This window comes from Daldinia decipiens (genome assembly GCF_022478715.1).
Source record: "Daldinia decipiens strain CBS 113046 unplaced genomic scaffold F4813scaffold_18, whole genome shotgun sequence".
Classification (NCBI taxonomy): Eukaryota; Fungi; Ascomycota; class Sordariomycetes; order Xylariales; family Hypoxylaceae; genus Daldinia; species Daldinia decipiens.
Window position 1 is genome coordinate 611012 of NW_026054561.1, and position 17939 is coordinate 628950.

At 48.2% G+C, this 17939-nt stretch overlaps 8 protein-coding genes across 8 annotated transcripts; 4 read left to right on the forward strand and 4 right to left on the reverse strand.

Annotated features, from left to right (window-relative positions):
* Positions 1 to 923: 923 nt before the first annotated feature.
* F4813DRAFT_361137 (dehydrogenase) lies at positions 924 to 2849 on the reverse strand. The gene is made up of 3 exons (XM_049243495.1): positions 1628 to 2849; positions 1423 to 1559; positions 924 to 1356 (listed from the first exon to the last, which is right to left on the reverse strand). Exons 1-3 carry the CDS (start codon positions 2793 to 2795, stop codon positions 1150 to 1152), a joined length of 1512 nt encoding a protein of 503 aa, XP_049099315.1. The 5' UTR covers positions 2796 to 2849; the 3' UTR covers positions 924 to 1149.
* Positions 2850 to 3619: 770 nt separating this feature from the next.
* Positions 3620 to 5760, forward strand: F4813DRAFT_361141 (acyl-CoA dehydrogenase NM domain-like protein). Its single transcript, XM_049243496.1, has 3 exons — positions 3620 to 4970; positions 5028 to 5171; positions 5227 to 5760. Exons 1-3 carry the CDS (start codon positions 3881 to 3883, stop codon positions 5526 to 5528), a joined length of 1536 nt encoding a protein of 511 aa, XP_049099316.1. The 5' UTR covers positions 3620 to 3880; the 3' UTR covers positions 5529 to 5760.
* Positions 5761 to 8986, reverse strand: F4813DRAFT_361145 (MFS general substrate transporter). Its single transcript, XM_049243497.1, has 4 exons — positions 8206 to 8986; positions 7410 to 8151; positions 7018 to 7350; positions 5761 to 6956 (listed from the first exon to the last, which is right to left on the reverse strand). Exons 1-4 carry the CDS (start codon positions 8502 to 8504, stop codon positions 6126 to 6128), a joined length of 2205 nt encoding a protein of 734 aa, XP_049099317.1. The 5' UTR covers positions 8505 to 8986; the 3' UTR covers positions 5761 to 6125.
* Positions 8987 to 9021: 35 nt separating this feature from the next.
* Positions 9022 to 9694, forward strand: F4813DRAFT_361146 (uncharacterized protein). The gene is made up of 2 exons (XM_049243498.1): positions 9022 to 9330; positions 9380 to 9694. Exons 1-2 carry the CDS (start codon positions 9110 to 9112, stop codon positions 9462 to 9464), a joined length of 306 nt encoding a protein of 101 aa, XP_049099318.1. The 5' UTR covers positions 9022 to 9109; the 3' UTR covers positions 9465 to 9694.
* Positions 9695 to 11239, reverse strand: F4813DRAFT_361148 (23S ribosomal RNA methyltransferase). The gene is made up of 7 exons (XM_049243499.1): positions 10902 to 11239; positions 10792 to 10842; positions 10714 to 10740; positions 10363 to 10662; positions 10159 to 10284; positions 9926 to 10087; positions 9695 to 9871 (listed from the first exon to the last, which is right to left on the reverse strand). The coding sequence occupies exons 1-7, from the start codon at positions 11124 to 11126 to the stop codon at positions 9791 to 9793; spliced, it is 972 nt and encodes a 323-aa protein (XP_049099319.1). The 5' UTR covers positions 11127 to 11239; the 3' UTR covers positions 9695 to 9790.
* A 192-nt stretch (positions 11240 to 11431) lies between these two features.
* F4813DRAFT_361149 (uncharacterized protein) lies at positions 11432 to 13261 on the forward strand. The gene is made up of 3 exons (XM_049243500.1): positions 11432 to 11574; positions 11632 to 12278; positions 12371 to 13261. Exons 2-3 carry the CDS (start codon positions 11872 to 11874, stop codon positions 13125 to 13127), a joined length of 1164 nt encoding a protein of 387 aa, XP_049099320.1. The 5' UTR covers positions 11432 to 11574; positions 11632 to 11871; the 3' UTR covers positions 13128 to 13261.
* A 24-nt stretch (positions 13262 to 13285) lies between these two features.
* F4813DRAFT_86892 (uncharacterized protein) lies at positions 13286 to 15824 on the reverse strand. Its single transcript, XM_049248983.1, has 3 exons — positions 15571 to 15824; positions 15187 to 15471; positions 13286 to 15130 (listed from the first exon to the last, which is right to left on the reverse strand). Exons 1-3 carry the CDS (start codon positions 15631 to 15633, stop codon positions 13478 to 13480), a joined length of 2001 nt encoding a protein of 666 aa, XP_049099321.1. The 5' UTR covers positions 15634 to 15824; the 3' UTR covers positions 13286 to 13477.
* A 168-nt stretch (positions 15825 to 15992) lies between these two features.
* F4813DRAFT_361153 (uncharacterized protein) lies at positions 15993 to 17916 on the forward strand. Its single transcript, XM_049243501.1, has 4 exons — positions 15993 to 16619; positions 16679 to 16776; positions 16826 to 17181; positions 17239 to 17916. Exons 1-4 carry the CDS (start codon positions 16269 to 16271, stop codon positions 17421 to 17423), a joined length of 990 nt encoding a protein of 329 aa, XP_049099322.1. The 5' UTR covers positions 15993 to 16268; the 3' UTR covers positions 17424 to 17916.
* Positions 17917 to 17939: the final 23 nt, after the last annotated feature.

Consider the following 17939-nt stretch of genomic DNA (forward strand, 5'->3'; position numbering starts at 1 on the left):
AAAAAGAAGGCACCAACTAAGCAAAGCTAAAGCTACCACTGGGTGAGAATAGCTAAGATAGCTAAGGCAGTAAGTAGGTAGGGAGGTATGTAGGGAGGTGCCTCGCATGACTCGGCAATTGCCTAACCTAGCCTTTGATATCTTTGTATGAAATTATACGGCTGACGGGTGGTACAGCGATAGAACTAAATAAACCTAGACTAGCTTGGCACGATAGGATAAAGTCTATAGGGGGGGGAACGAATGCAAAGGTTATACCACAATTATCTAAGCTTCTACCACTCAGTTTGAGTTATGTAGTAGACGCAATACATGGTAGCTTAGCGCCGCATCCATTGAGACCGTAATACATATCTACCTACCTATTACTTATACACTTATACATGGTAAAGTAGGACAATGTATTGCGGTCTAATGGTACCAGCCTAGACATCATTGATTGGTAGACGTTCCTAACGTAGCAGAATGCTAAGAATACCACGCTGATAGACTGGTGTATGTGATTGGCTAGATGATTCCATCAAAGGACCATCCAGGTTCCAATTTAACTGTTTCTCTGCCGCTGTCGGGACTGTCGGAAAAAGGGAGCGAAAAGATGGGTAATGGAAGTTTGTAGGGTGGAGATGGGGATGGGGATGAAGGACGTTACAGCCCTAGGATGCTATTCTCCGGTTGGAAAGAGATATGAAAATCGACATACCGCGACAGGATTGGAAGAAACGCCTTGGTGGTTATCATCCAGCTACCGGGTAGTTAGTATGGTACGAACAAAAACTGCTTAAAGCTCGTGATGTTCTGCGAATCTAGTATGGAGAGTGTGAGTTTGCAGATACAAGTGAAGGATGTAGGTTAAGTAAGATCAATTGCAAACACATGTAAGTTTAGGTTAGGTACCTACCTACCTAACCTAGGTAGTTAATTGATAAGCATTTATCCTACATAATTGACAAAAGCGAGGCCGGACTTATCGGAGTATTTGTAAGAGCCAATCGGAACTTTTATTATTATCATAGGTCAGCTTTATCCGTTACACCAGCCCAGTACGAAGTACTCTAGGTTATACTCTACCAATGATAACATGGGCAGCTACTGCTACTTCACCTTATTAACAATCTTCCAACCTTCCAATCTTCCAATTTATAAACAATATTAAACAACTTCACTTCCACTGTGTCCAAAAATGTCAACCACACCACGCCACTCCGGAATATCAACCATACCAGAAGGCGAATGTACGGCCTTGGGTTGAGTGAATTCGTACAACGTCTCTATGCAATGCTCTCTGCCGTAGCCGGAATGCTTTACACCACCAAACGGTGTGCCCACCACGTTCCTATGATAGTTGTTTACCCAGACCTATGAAGTGGTTAGTCTCCTCACCGCTGTGTATTTTAAGAATATATCGCGCTATCCGCAACTTACCATTCCGGTTTCGACCGCGCGGACGTAGCGATTCGCCTTCACCTGATCCTTGGTAAAGACGATAGCAGTTAGGCCGTAGTCTACCGAGTTTGTGATGCGAACCGCATCGTCGAAAGTGTCGAATGGTGTAACGGTCACTATTTGACACATGTTAATTAGCCAACTAGGCAACTCGTACCGAGCACCTGGTTGAGTATGAACTTACCAATGGCACCGAACATCTCGTCGTTAGCGATCCGCATATCCTCAGTTACATCTGCAAAGAGAGTCGCAGGGATGAAGAAGCCGTCTTTACACTCGGGATCAGAAGGCAGCTCAGCCTGCGCAACGATTCTAGCACCCTCTTTCACTCCGAGGGCGATATAATCCAGCAGGCGCTGCTGTGCGACCTTAGATATCTGCGGCCCAACGTGCGTTGTGGGATCGAGACCATTGCCCATCCTGATCTTCTTCACACCGACGGCCAACTTCTCGACAAACTTGTCGTAGATGCCACGCTGCACGAGGATGCGCGAGCTTGCAGTGCATGCCTCGCCCTTATTAAAGAAGGCTCCTTCGAGCGCCGTGCGTACCGCAGCATCGAAATCTGCGTCTTCGAAAACTGTCATCGCGTTCTTACCCCCTAGCTCAAGCGCTACTGGCGTGATGGAATCAGCAGCAGTTCGTGCTACCGCTGCTCCAGCGGCTGTCGATCCTGTGAAGGTAACCCTTCTAACGAGTGGGTGCGCCACTAAGGCCTGCGGGATCTCGGGCCCGAACCCTGGTACGGCCAGGAGTACGTCTTTCGGCAAGATAGGCTCTAGGATCTCAACGATTCGAAGCACCGTCAGCGGCGCCTGCTCGCCTGGCTTTAGAATAAACGTGTTGCCCGCCGCAAGCGCAGGAGCCGGCTTGCTGCCCGCGAAGATAGGTGGCCAATTGAAGGGCAGAATGCCAACACACACGCCGTATGGCTCATGGATCACAGTTGTATATAGGGGGCCCCTATCGTAGAACGCGGAAGGCAACTTGTCGGCCAGGCTCCCGAAGAATCGGAATGCTCGCACGAGGACGCCGCAGTCGAATAGCTTGGCATCTAAGAAGGGCTTCCCGTTCTCCATGCATATCAGGGTGGAGAGTTCGTCTAGATGCTTCTCGAGCTCGTCGGCACAGCGGAGGAGATATGCCGACCGCTGGGCGTGAGTTAAAGGCCGCCAGCGCTTTTCGAAAGCTACCTGCGAGGCGCGCACGGTTGCGTCGATGGTGGTGGGGTCTCCGCCTTGGACTGTGGTGAGTACCTTGCCTGTGGCGGGATTCGTGACCGTAAAACGCCTGCTTGGATCATTGCTTGAGTAGCGATATACGGAAAGCTCGGGAAATTTTAGGGCTGCCATTGTCTGGTGTCTTAAGGTACTATGCTTTCAATGTAATCAATATAGTTGTAAATGCAATATTATATTCTTTCTCTTTCTACATCAAGTATATATACATCTCGACTCTTATTCCGCCTCTTCAATCTGATGAAGTATATTGCCTATTGAACATGCGCCGCGTCTCGCGTATTGTAATCTCCGCCCCCTTGCTGTAAAAGCTGCGTGCCTCTCCTTAGAGAATTTGGATTGCTGGAGTTAGCGGGAAAACTATTTGGTCTCATTGAGTGGTTCCGTCACTTATCTGCGGCGGATTTTAACTACTGTATGTTGATCTAAAGCCGAGCACGACTATATTCGTATCAACTGAATCAACACACCGGACTTAAAGGCCGTTTATAGTCGACAACACAGCGAAACCTTGCCTATTTAGAACGAGCCGGTAGTATAGGTTCGGCTTCTGCTATCTCCTAAAGTGCGAACTAGACATGGTTGGTTTAAAATTCAATTAACTATAGAGTATTTGATTGGTCTAAGTGGAGAGAGGGGTCTGTCTTATAGAGTTGAGAATCTTCTACCTCTAATTGACAACCTTTGAGAAAGATATTACACTTTGAAAAGTCCACTCTTATAGGTAGTTGCATTGGGAATACTCTATCTATGGTTACTAATCGCATCGGTACTATTCGTACGCCACGAACCGAAGTCCCCCGCAATAAACTTCGTTATCGCTCCAGGCACATGCAACGCCAGAGCCTTATCAGAGGCTACCCGCGGTCCAGCAGTTGCAAACGGTAGGGGCATGGTCGAAGTGACCAATCAGAAGTGATTAAATCTGGATTACGACGGATGCGCTTATGCACCCCATGTTCTTCACCTCAATCCGAGCCGAGGCATTGCTTTCCCCGGATCCACCACGCCGTCCCCCAAGCTGACGTCAAAACAAGGGACGAAGAGCTTTTCTTTTTCTTTTCAAAATGCTAATTCATTCTTGCTGAGATTGTATATATTGTCATTAGAGCTAGAAAATCGTGTCTCATAAGAGAAATATCGTCAATTAAGCTTCATTCCTTTTCAAGTGGAAGTTTCTTTCTATATCCACCGCTACCATGTCCAAGACATTCACCCTCGAAGAGGTGGCCAAGCATAACACCGAAGACTCGGTGTGGTTCGTGATCGACAGCAAAGTCTACGACGTAACCGACTTCGTCGACGCCCACCCCGGCGGCGAGTCCGTCCTCCGACAGGTTGCTGGCCAAGACGCCACCGTCGCCTTTTATAATCTACACCGTCATGAGGTCCTCACCAAGTACGAGGACCTATGCATTGGCACCATCGAGGGCCAGAAGCCTCAGGTCGTTACCCCCAAGCCCGGCGACATTAGCACCGTCCCCTACGCCGAGCCCTTATGGCTTACGCCCCAATTCAAGAGCCCGTACTACAACGAGAGCCACCACCGCCTACGCAAGGCCATGCGTATCTTCAGTGACACTTACATCACCCCCGAGGCCCAGGCCCGCGAGGCCGACGGCAAGTACATTAGCCAGGAGCTAGTCAACCGCATGGCGGAGAAGGGCATCCTGCACATGCGGCTGGGACCGGGAAAGCATCTGCACGGCGTAAACCTGATGGACGGAGCAGTCAAGGGCGAAGAATTCGACTACTTCCACGACCTAATCATGTCGCAAGAAGGCGTCCGATCCAACGCGCGCGGATTCCAAGACGGACAGCTAGCTGGCATGGTCATCGGACTCCCCTGCATCATGAACTTCATGCAAGACGCGAAGCGGCGCAAGGCCATTATGGACGAGGTGCTCAGCGGTAAGAAGTACATGTGTCTCGCCATCACCGAAGCTTTCGCCGGCTCCGACGTCGCTGGCCTGCGCACTACCGCTACCAAGACCCCCGACGGCAAGCACTACATCGTCAACGGCACCAAGAAGTGGATCACAAACGGTGTTTTCTGCGACTACTTCGTCGTCGGCGTTAAGACCGACAAGGGCCTGAGCGTGCTGCTGATCGAGCGCGGCGAGGGCGTCGAGACCAAGCCTATCAAGACTTCGTACTCGCCTTCTGCTGGTACCGCCTATATCACCTTCGACAACGTCAAGGTTCCTGCTGAGAACCTCCTCGGCGAGGAGAACAAGGGTATCTACGTTATCCTCAGCAACTTCAACCACGAGCGGTGGACGATGGCCTGTGAGTTCGCCCCTGAATTCTTATCTCGTCTCAAACTATACTAACAAGACCCCTTAGGTGCCGGAATCCGAACGTGCAGGACCATCGTAGAGGAATGTCTCAAGTGGTCTCACCAGCGCATCGTCTTCGGCAAGCGGCTGATCGAGCAACCCGTGATCCGACAAAAGCTCGCCAAGATGATTGCGCTCATCGAGTCGAACCGTACGTACCCTGCTCTCTTCCCCTCTCACATCTCACCTCACTAACCCCGTTCCAGAGGCCTGGCTCGAAACCATTACCTACCAAATGTGCAACATGCCATACAAGCAGCAAGCGCAGCACCTCGGCGGCCCCATCGGCCTGCTAAAGATGAGCATCACCCGCGCCTCGCACGAGATCGCCGACGAGTCCGTCCAGATCTTCGGTGGCCGCGGTCTGACTCAATCCGGCATGGGTCGCAACGTCGAGATGTTCCATCGCACCTACAAGTTCGACGCTATTCTAGGCGGCGCCGAGGAGGTCCTTGCCGACCTGGGTGTTCGCCAAGCTATGCGCCAGATGCCCAATGCCAAATTATAAGCCAACGAGTGGCATTTTATGGATTTGTTCGGGGGATCTAAATTCTGATTCCGTATCATTGAACATGGGCATTCTACAATTGTATATATACCTAATCAGCTACCCAGGCACGCATGTGATATTACTATGGAAAAGACATGGGATAGTGCTGTAGCATAAGCCGCGGCGTTAGGGTAAATTTAAATTAGTGAATTTAATTTTGAAGATAATTGAAGCGTGTCGTCTCACTGGCCTCAGAATGCATTAATTATTATGGTAGTATGGCGAGGCACTAGGCTACATATATATGTGTTCTGATTTTACACACAAGGGGTTTAAGAACGGGGTTTATATCCTTTTTCATACCGCGTTAGTCGCTTCACCTAGGTGAAGGATAAGTCCTCGAGCATAATAACAATGTCTCCCAAGAAAGGTCCAAAGAGGAGGTCCTTAAACCCAACCAAAACGCCATTATGAATGCCATCCTCAAGCACCCCCGGCTCATTAATTGGAAAAGTAAAATGCCCCCTTCTATTCCAGTAAACACTTGAGCCATTTCCAGGAGTAAATTCAAAAACCGCCCCTATACAGTTAATTTTATTTCCCACCCCAACGCTATCAAGGCTGGAAGCCCTGAGTCAGCATCTGATGTGTTAAGATCTGGCGGTTCATAAGTGGTTGACGACGACGTCCGCCATACGGCCTCGGAAGCTGAAGCTGGGGAGGATGGTGATGATGATGGTTCTGGCCACTATTACTACTGTTGGTTCCGTAGGGATTCGTTTGATTGATGTCCTTGGTCGTGCTGCCAAATGCAGGATCGTTGAAGTAACGAGCCGGGTCGCCCACGGTGGTACGTGGTTGATTGTGACGCTTGGTTGTGCCACATTCCTCACAGACAACCCAGACAACCCTTTCGGATGGGCTACACCCGTGTCGAATGGTTGTCCTGGTCGTCTTGTTGGTGTTCGAGGTGTCCTCGCTTTTACGCGATGACTGCGATGATACTGATGGAGCTGCTGTGTGTTGTCTTTCGCTGGTGACCGATGCAGCTAATGTATCAACGGGGGACCACCGTTTGCTTGGACGATTTCCGCTCTCATTTCGGGGGTTTCGAGGTGGGGTGGGCGGTTGGGGAGGAACTGAAATGCTCGGTTTCGGCTCATCATTACTATTATTATTCTCTAATGGTTCGTGTTCAGAATGACCTTGCCTTCCGATACGGATGAAAGGTACTAGAACGAGAGAAATCCCCGCAAACGCCGTGGTGGCCATGAAAGTATTGGTATATGCCAGTTCCGGGTAGGTATCCTGCCATTCTCTGTCATACGACGACCATATTGCAGTAGTAACTCCCATGCCAAGAGGAACTCCGAGGCGGCTTGTCGTTTGGAGTAGAGAAGCACCAACTGAGTGGTGTTTTAGTGGAAGAGACGATAAGATATAAAGCTTCAATTGCTGTTAGATATTATCCCTACGAGTTTTGGGACTGCATAACGGAGGTACTCACCGACCCAACATTCATGATCCAATCCATTCCAACAGTGCTTAACACGACTGACGGGAATATCCAGGTCAAGTAATTGCTTCCCTGTCGTAAAAATATGAGAAGCACATTGCTAATAACAAGGGAAGTAGCGGCTACTGCCAATAACACGGTCCCAGGGACTCTATGCATAATCAGACCAACGAGAGGACTGAGTACCAAGCCCACAAGAGCCTGAGGTACCAACCGTACGGCAACCTCGAATGGCTTCAGGCCCCCGAGATCTTGCATGAATAAAGAAACCCAAAACAGCTGAGAGTAGAAAGACATAGCGGCCGCCAAAGTGCAGATGATCACCTTCACGCCACATTAGTAATGTCTAATAGTTACCTTAGGTAGTTTCAGGTAGACTTTACCAAAGTTACCGTCAAGTTTTCCCAAATAGACGGGGGTATCATAGGTGTTTTCGTAATATTTTCCCAGAGGAGGAAACATCCAAGAGACAGTACACCCAAAGTTAGAAGCAGGATAACTGTCGGCGTCTTCCATGGCTCTGGGCCTTGCGGGCCAATGGACAACGCGATAGTGAAAAGCAGAAGACCCGTGACAAGTAGAAACAACCCTAGCCAGTCAAATTGCAAGAGTTTGGATTTCTCTTTGGGTGCCTCGATCGACAAGATGGGAAAAGCTTCCGGCTCGGCAATGATACGAACCTCGGTTTCCTTTTCGGGTTCGGGTTCTGAGACGTTCGGGACAAATACGCAAGCAAGACCCGAGACTGCCGCATACAGAGCAGCCAAGGCTATGAACGGGGCTTTCCAACTGATTTCAAGAGCCAAGGCGCCGGAGCCGAGACCGCCGATGATCGTCGCAGCAGGTGTGCCCATCAAGAACGAAGAAAATACTACATTCTTGCGGCGTGATGGCGTTGGGTAGACAAGGCTTAATATACCAACGGCAATAGGAACGTTCGCCGCACAAGCGATTCCAGTCAAGCCAGATATGATATCAAGCACAACCCCGGTTCGCGAGAAGGATGTGCATGAGACAAGCAGACAGAATACCACCAAGCTGAGTATGAGCAGGGTCTTCCGGGGTAGAATAGGGCAAGTATCGGCGATGTAGCCGAATGGAAGCAAGAACGCGCCCGTTGTCAAACTGCGAGCCAGTAAGTCAAATGCCTTAATAAATACGAGTTAGGAATCGAAATACCCCGAACTTGCCGTAGCCCACGCGATCTGCGCAGGTGTCATTTGCAGGGCCCCGGATATAGGACCTGCTACAACGACGACAGAACGCTGAAGGAAGACGGGTGTAGCTGCAGCAAAGGCGACCAGGGCAACAAACACGCATTCGTGGACGGCATTCTTGAGACATTCAGGCCGACTTCCCGCCGGCAGAGGGGTCTGAGCTTCTTTGTTGTCGTCATCCAGACAGATCTCGTGTAGGTCATCAGGGGACGCCGCCTGGGATTCGGGATCAAAACCCCAGGCGTGCTTTTCGAGAGACATTTCCAATGGTTTGAGGGGGGTATAACCAACAAAAAGGCCAGCGAGAGCAAGAAATTAAACCAAAGAGTGTGGCAACGAAAGAAAGCGCTTAAAACGAAAGAATTGAGGTTGGGGTGATTGTACAGAGTAGTATGAAGTAGAGTGTCATTGATAGAAGACGTCTTCTGGAGATAGTATGAGAGTAGATGTTTGCAGGTAAGACGTCGAAGCCCTGGGTATGACTTCCGCTCTCAATACATAGTAGACTTCAAGAGCAATTACACCCTTCTCTCTTCTCGTGAATACTCTCAATGTTGGTAAGCGAGGGTGGGATGAGATCTAGGTACGCGTATAAAGCAGCTTCCCTAGTTACAGCCGCTTCCTATGGTTTCGCAATCTCGTCCTGGAAAGACCGAGAGGACGCAGCTGTGTGACGTATGGCATTAACAGACTTTCGCTTCTCATAGAAATATTCCTAGGCCTGGACATACTACCTAGTATTTCCCTAGGTAGTTATATGTAGATCCAAATTCCTTGGACCAGTGACCCTGCTACTCGCATAGTTCAGCAAGAAAAAACCCTCGTTTCGACAATTCGTCCGATTAAAAAGCCACAAGGAATCAAAAATGGGGTTATTCACCCTCTTGAGTATCGTTACAGCTTCAGCTTTTGGCGTTGCGCTTGCGAGACCACCTGTCAAATTCCCAAAGTCACCATTCCCTAATATCACAGCCGCCTTCGCGGCCGGTATCGAGTGCTTTCCGTTCGAAGATCCGCATTGCTGCGTTGACAGGGCAGTCTGCCAGTGCATTAACGGTATGTTTCGAAGCCACTATGAAGTTGACTTCTTGACTAACATCAGAAGGGACCTTCTTCGGCGTGAATGTGATACAAACCAATTCAAGCTCTTCGCTCTGCTTGCCCCCGGGAAATGTAACTTATGGACAGGATATGGGAAATATCCCCGGGTTTTGCTGCTAGACAGGGGTAAGCTCTAGCATGGTTCGAGGAATAAGAATAATGGATGTTATAATGTGAGGATGACATTCTAGTAAAAGGATCGATAAAGGTTACTCGCCATCCTAGATTAGGACCTCTCAGTTTTCTTGGAATCACTGCTCTTTAGTTAGCTAAAATACCATATTTAAGCCCCCCTTTACGACAGCACTACAAGGGGCCTCAAAAACAACACCGTGAACGATAAACGCCGAGAAAATAGTGTTTACGCAAAGGTCCTTGGAATATTTCCTGTATGTGAGTAACTTAGACTTCATTCACATATAATACATGTATTATACACAGCGATCCTAGTTTTGGCCGTCTTCGATGCTAGAGAGCGTAACATCGCCTTTCCTGCGTAGGGCAACAAAATACATCTCAGACGATTCCTAAGCGACTTGTTAGCATCAAGAGCAAGGGTATCTTAGCCTTGGAGAATATACATCTCTTGACGCCTCCGGCTTTTCGCGATGGACCTTGTAGAACATTTTCTTGAGCTTCATCTCAAGATCTTTGTCTTCAGAACCTTGGTAGAATTTACAGACGAAATGACCGCCGGCCTTGAGCGTATCGCTTGCGAATTGTAGAGCTGCGTGGCAGAGGTCCTAAGAATATCGGTGAATACTCGCTCACGAAAGGCGCATGGCATCTAATGTAGGGAAGAATATAAACTCACCATGCTACCTGCGTGGTCTCGGAAGCGCATACCACTCGTGTTCATCATCCTGTACGCGTGGGTTAACGTGTTGATCGAAAATCCGGTGATTTGATCCCAGGGTTCTGACATGTCGCTTAAAACTACCTATTGATTGCAGAGTCAGTCTTATGGATTCAAATATACAGGAGTGAGTACGCTCCGAGCAAGCGGAACAATGCGTACATCAACAAGTCTCCTACCATCCCCGGAGGATAGTTCGTGATCCGATTCCAATGATTCGGCACGTTCGACATCGATATAGCTCGGTCTATCCATAAAAACACCTTCATCCTCTAACTCTTCATCATCAGGGTTGCGTGGTCTCGGATGTCGTTCATACTCGACGAGGTAGTCCTTTACAAGCTGTTGAACACGTGGAGAGAGGAAATCGCCTTGTATGGTAGACACGTATTTAGGCGGCTGCGCCGGGATGATATCGATTCCAATCACACGCCCCCTTGGCCTTGTGAATTCTACAGCGACCTAGACTCGGTAAGCAACGAAGAGTGGTGTAAAGTTTCGTTGCTTTCATACCTGAGACCAGCTGCCCGGTGCATATCCCTATTTTGTTTAGTATCCTAAGCTACAGGGTATCAAACTAGGTATACTTACTAGGTCAATTACTGTCTGTCCTCCTTTAAAAAATTTATACATTCTGTTCAACTGAGGACACTCATGTGAGCTTTAATCAATACACCTTGAGGGTTGAGCCACCAACTCACCTCAAGCAGTTTGAATGCAGCACGGCTCATGTATGCCTTAACTCTGGCCTCACGTCGCCAAGAGTCCCTCCCCTGCCGCTCTAACCATCTTGAGCTTGACGAGGACCATCGTATACACTTGGACACGGGTTGCGCAAGAAGACTCGACCCTCCAGAAGATCGAATAGCTAGAGCTGCTAAGAGCCTTCCATTGCGAGGCGTCGCTATTCTTGCCAACGCCTGCATTAACGCTATGAGTTTCAGGGAATAGCGATAGTGCGCTATCCCATGTCTGGTTGGCGACGATAATGATTCCGTACTCCGGGGATAACCTCGAAGGATGGATGCTGGGCCAGGATTTAACGGTGCTAAATTGCTAAATTGGAAAATTCGCCATCTACGGTATTCAATTATACGAAAACGAAAACGCGGATAACGGGTTAGTGCGATATCAAGTACTTTGTTAACAGATATATTCTCTTAACAGATACAACCCTCTTTTTGCATGTACTGAAATAGCAGAACAACATTGAAGCTACCTGCACTTACCTCCCTACCTCATAATCGTAAAAGTAGATATTTCAAATCTTCATTACGCACGAAGCTTTACAGATTCTATCTAGACGCCTAAGTAAAATCGTATATAATCCAAGCCATCCGATTTAAACTACATATATATATATATCTGAGCTAAGTGAGTGCCCAACGTACCTAAGGTATGGACATTCGTAGATTAACCCGCGGCTTTCAGCTCGCTATCCCGGATTCTCCAGCCACTTTACCAAACAAACAGACACTGGGCAATAAGAAGGATTCCGAAAAAAGCAGGGTTGTCCACAACTATATGTGGTTGGCTGCTTGAGTACCTCCAGGTAACTCCGAGGGTTGTGTCGCCTAGGGGGTTATATAACTGCAAGCCCACGCCTATAGCTTTTTTATTATTATACCTACCGTTCGCTTCTCTACCATACATAAACCGCATACCCCTACCATGGCGCGAATAAGCCAGCCTCCCCGTGGGCCTTCCAAGCCCGTCGTCCCCCAATCCCAGCGTCCGCTCAACGGGCTCTTCGTGCTCGCCTTCGCGGGCCTGTTCGTCCTATTCACGTGGCTGATGCGTGTGGAGACCGTCGTAAGTGGCGTGCCGGTAAACTTCAACGTCGTCCTGGAGGAGGGCCGTTTCGACAATGGCATCCCTGTCGAGACTAGCTACACGGGCATCAACGCTGTCGACGAGGTCGCCAAGTTCCTCGTCATTGCCTTCCTCGAGGGCACCGCGGGCTGGGATGCCGGTGTGCATGCCCAGCAGACGTATTTCTTGCTGGAATGGTTTGCCGTCGTGTGTGTCTGGGGCGTGGAGGCTAGTCGCAGACGGAATGCTTGGAAGGCTGTTAGTTTGTGAGTTGTTACCTATGGCATATTCCCCTTTGCTGTTTACTACCGTTGATGTGAGTGATGTATCGGACTTTACTAACGGAGATTGGGGTTAGTGTCGGGTTTACTGCGTTTCTATACCAGCTCATTGGCGCCGCCGTAATCGCGCCTCTGTATTACTTAGCATACGTGGTGGCATCTCGGCAGGATGGATACTACTTCCAGGGCCGAGAGTTATCCGCTGGCCATGCGGCGTCGCTGCTCCCGGCTCTTATCATTGGATACCTTATCCCGTCGGTCACCATGTGTTACCCGTGGGGCGACATCAGGACGGCGCAGTACCTGACGGCATTCTGGCAGCCCGCCCCTGTTTTCGCCAGCGTGCTAGTCTCGGTTTTCTCTTTTCTGGTACCTACATCGCCAACCTCAGTCGCTAAGAATGGTGATGTCAAGCACCTCAAGCGGGCGTACCTGATCGTCGGGCTTGTAACAACAGTTGTGCACGTTGGCATGCTTTACGCCTGCCTCACGTCGGACGACCCGAGGCTTTCGCTCAGCTATGTGTTCCTGCCGAATAGAACTACCTGGAAAGACAGCATGGGCTTGGGACTGCACTACATCTTCCAGATCGACTTCTTCGGTTCGTTCGGCTCCACGCTGTTCTGGTGCTGGCTTGCTGTTTACGATGTTCTGCGGATACTCGGCAAACCTACTACAATAGACTTAATCAAGATAGTACTAGGCATTGTATTTGTTACGGTTGTAGCTGGCCCGGGTACTGCCATCATTGCAGTTTGGAACTGGAGGGAGGATAGACTCGTCATGATCGAAAGCGGCGTTAAGGGAACTTGGAAGAAACCAAAGGCCGCGTAGATACGGGGTTATATATATTTATATCTTCTGAAAAATATGTCAACCATCGTGTCGGATTTGTAAATTAAGCAGCTTCTTAGTTCTTACAATCTATACTGCTATGTGTAATCTAGTTTCACGAAAATACATGTCACTACTCTCAATATAATGTTTCTCAGAGAAATGCAAAGACCTATTCTTAGAACAAGTATGCTAATATTGACCTAATGATGCAACCGTAAACCTATCCCTATAGCCTTTCCTAAACGCCAAGCCATGATGCGAACAATTTATAACGCCGGCAAATGCAGACTTGATTCCCTCCCGTTGCCTATTTGAAATTCCGTTACCCTAAACCTGGGGTCCGTATATCATGCCAGGAAACTAGCACCGACACCTCTACGATCCCTCTTCAAAGGTGAGAATGTGGTTGCACCGGCAAACGCACTTTTTTGCACACCGAGAACGGCTTTGCTTAGTGCCCTCTTTCCACCCAGCTGAACTTTGCTCGGCTTCCTGGCCGGCGGTGCCTCTCCATCCTCTTCATCAAATAGCGTCTTGATTGAGCCTAGGACCTTGCGCTTTTTCTTCTTCGGTAGATCGCCCTTCAAGTCGGCTGTCGTGCTCTCGTCCTGCGGGAGGCTAAAATTGAACTTAACAGTTGTTGTCTTCTCTGCAGGCTCCACGATATCGCGCTGGTTCTCTTGAGCCTTCTCATCAGATTCTTCAACTACTTTCTCAAGACTGCTCTTGGTCTTGACAGACTTCTTCGAAATAGGCTGTGCATTTTTCTTCGCGGATGGGGCTTCACCGAGAACCTTTTTAGGTCTACCGCGAGACTTAGAACTTGGCTTTGGCTTCTCACTTTCAGCAGGAGCTGGACAGATCGTTTCCTCCTGAGCCGCCTCTGCCGCTGTACCTTCAGACGCTACTGTCGTGGGTTCGGCAGCGTCAGGTTCAGTTGTAACGGCAACTGAAGCATTTGGCGTTCCTTCGTCAGTCTTAGGAGTATCTTCGATGATACTCTTAGTACGGTTTAAGAAAGGGGTAATGGAGAACATGGATTTCTCGCCTACAAGAGTGGGCTCTATGCCTCGCTTCTTGAACGCGCGCCGTCCTTTTGTGGTATCATCGGCTCCTGGTGTTTGGATTTCAATTTGGGTGAAATCATCCACAGCCATGTCTTGGGCTTTTCTCTTACGGAAAGCTTGTGATCGCCCGTTAACTTTGGTGGTGTCGTCTGAGATTGTGGGGGGTGATTGTTGTGCCTTTCGTAGGTCCGCTTGACATTGCTTGAGCTGTTCCTGAGTCTCGCGTAGTTTCGTCTTGAATTTTTCAACTTTCTTTTCTAGCTGGTCGCTTCGCGCACTAGCTTCGGACACTAATTCCTGACTCTCTCGGCGAATCCTGGCGCTCTCTTTCCGTTGAGACTCGAGATTCGCCTCAAGTTCCTCAACTTTGGAACGTAATTCATCCTCTACATCACTCCTTGAGTTGTTCTTCTGTGTCTTTTTCGCCGCATGCTTAGTAGTCTGCAGCTCCTCTTCCAGCCTTTCCCGATCGTCTTTCTCCTGCCTTAGTTGTCTCTGGACTTCCTGGAGTTTCTTTCGAAGGTCAGTTTCCAGCTCTCGAGTACTGTCTTGTTCCTGCAAGGACATTTTATGTGTCCGTTTTTCTTGCTCAAGTTGATCTTCAAGTCGCTCGCGCTCCGCCTTCTCAGCAGTCAATTTTTTCTCTGTTTCGCGTAGCTTTTGACGGAGTTCATCCTCAACCCGGTCGTTGCTTTCACGTTTCTGCATTACTCTCTTGGTTGCCTTCTTTTCATTCGCAAGTTCAACCTCAAGAGTAGTAACTTGCCGCTCCAGCGTCAACTTCTCAGCTAGCGTTGCTTGCTGGTGATTTACTTGCGATCGGAGGTGTTCGATCTCGGGTTTTAAAACAGCTAACTCGCGACTTAGAGATAATTTCTCAGCGAGCACATTGGCGGAATCTTGGGTCGCATTATTCATTGCTTGAAGCTCGGCCTACAGCGCAAAATTAGTATTGGACCAATCCCTTATTAGAATCCGTATTTCTTTACCTTCAAGCTCAAGTATTCTCGTTCTTGTTTCCGTAATTGCTTTTCCTGCGAGCGAATTACGTCCATTTTAGCTTCAATCTGAGCACTTAGGTCATTGCATTGGGCCGAGAGATTGGCGTTTGTATCGTTGTTATGAGCTATTTGATCACGTAATGTTGTGTTTTCGTCTCGTAGCATTAGTATTCGGACTCTCAACCGACGGACATCCTCGTCTTTGACCAAGAGTTCGGCATTGCCATTGTTTATTTGGTGCTTTAATTCAAGGTCATGAAGTTGTTCTTGCTCCTAATTGAAACAATAAAAGTCAGGAATAGTCAGAACAAAAGTCAAATAATTAATAGGGTTGAAGACCGAGATATATTTGAAGTTGGGGTGTTAGAATACCTTGTCAGCGTCCATGTTTACTTTTGCCTCGCGGCCCATTGTAGCTTTGGTGAGCCTGCCCATTCAGGTAGACGCGTTTTGGTCTTGAAAGAAAATCAAGTTTGAAGAATAGATTAAGTCAATGTCCTAGCAAGATCTAATCATTAATATCCTGGAGGATATATGTAGCACTGATGGGAGGGGTGTTTTATCTCGAATACAAAAGAGGAGGTGAGGTGACGGCACTACGTAGTGGAGGAGCAGAGGAGCAGAGGAGCAACGAAGGTGTTTGGTAGGCAACCTTGAAAGTTTCGGAAGTCAACAAAGTGCTGAAATAAGCTTAGTGTATGGGTCTACATCGGCCCGAACGAGTTGTGGAGCTCGTGTACATAGGTTTGTACATAGCATATGTACATAGGTATAACCTAAATAAAACAGTAATGCAGCTTTTGTATACGCGGCCCCTACATTCGATTACCTAACTCGTCCTTATCGATTCGCATTTGTTAGAGCAGAGCGTATGCACATTAGGTACCTTAGGTACGTATCTAGCTCTAAACTCCAATTGAGGACACCTTTTTTTGAACTCCAAAGCTGCTGGCGACTTAGCGCATCTGATAACATCGCCATTATTCCTCATCGTGAAGTGTGCATGAGCACAACATCCTCAAAAACAGACAGTCTCTCCTTTATGAGGCCCTCTTCAGAATATCGTCAACATGCGCTGGCTATCTCTCCTCCTCTCGGTCACCCTTCCTTTCGGGTCCCTCGCTGCCAAGCAATCATCCTCAGCCGATCGATTCAGTGAATTCCATGCTAAAGCTCAAGCTTCTTCCCCATTGAAGCTCGCTGACTCGTCCTACAAAAAGCTTACATCGGTTCCGCGGGACTATTCGGTTGCCGTACTCTTGACTGCTTTAGATGCGCGCTTTGGTTGTCAGCTATGCACAGACTTCCAACCTGAGTGGGAGGTGCTAGCAAAGAGTTGGACCAAGGGTGATAAAAATGGCGAATCTCGTTTGATTTTCGGTACTCTTGACTTCTCCAACGGAAGGGATACTTTTATATCCGTATGTGACCTTGCAACGACCATATGTAATTTCGGAGGCTAATCATTGTACAAATATAGCTTGGCCTTCAATCAGCACCCGTGCTTCTCTTTTTCCAGCCCACGACTGGTCCACATGCTGTCCCTACTGTCGAAGCTATTCGCTATGATTTCACTGGGTAGGTAACTCTGCTGATATATGACGATTTCGTTCTAAGATGTTTACAGACCTCAAACTGCCGAGAAAGTTCATGAATGGCTTGCCCGCCATCTCCCCGATCGTCCTCACCCGTCCGTGAGCCGGCCAATTAATTACATTGGTTGGATCGTAACAATCGTCAGTAGCCTAGGCGTTATTGGCGTTATTTTCAAAGCTTGGCCGTATATATTGCCCGTCATTCAGAATCGAAACGTCTGGGCAGGCCTGAGCTTGATCGGCATTCTTATGTTCACCAGTGGTCACATGTTCAACCAGATTCGAAAAGTACCATACGTCGCCGGCGATGGACGTGGCGGTATTAACTACTTCGCTGCTGGATTCCAAAGCCAATTTGGACTCGAGACACAAATTGTCGCATTCATATGTAAGTATTGCGGAGTATATTGACTTGTCATTGCTATCGACTTGCTAACATTACCAGACGGTGTATTGTCTTTTGCTACAATCTCCTTAGCTGTGAAAGCACCAAGGACTCGAGACCCGAAGATTCAGCAACTTACGGTTATTGTCTGGGGTGTTATTTTGGTCCTCATGTATAGCTTCCTACTTTCTGTCTTTCGGGTTAAGAATGGCGGTTATCCCATCAAGCTCCCACCATTCATGTAAAGACCCACGCAACAACACCTATGAATAATGACCAGGGGTTGTCGACTTAGTCTGGCAGAAAAGGAGATGACCATTACTATACATTATGAATCTGCCCGCCTAGTGCGTGTAAATTGTGGGATTTGTGAGGGAATCCTCAAAAGTTAAAGGTTCTGGACGGAAATGAAACGAATGAATACCTAACTAACGTTTATGTGATCACTGCGCCGTTTCAGACTAAAATTTCGGACAATCTCGTGGCCATTACGCATTCAAAATTGATGGGAGTGTGCTCGTTAAAGAATCAGAAACCGTAGGTTCCTCAACTAAGATATGAACGGGGGAGGCTTGAGCTACTTAATTGCCAAGAGGACCCTTAAGGCTCAGCTTTATTCAGCTTATCTTCAATAGTAGCTACCAAAGATAAAGGCAATTAGTATAAGTAGGTATATACACATAACTGTTCTTGTTGTAGCTCGTTCCTATATTAATATACACAAAATTGGTATATTTATAACTAGTTAAATATTTTACGGA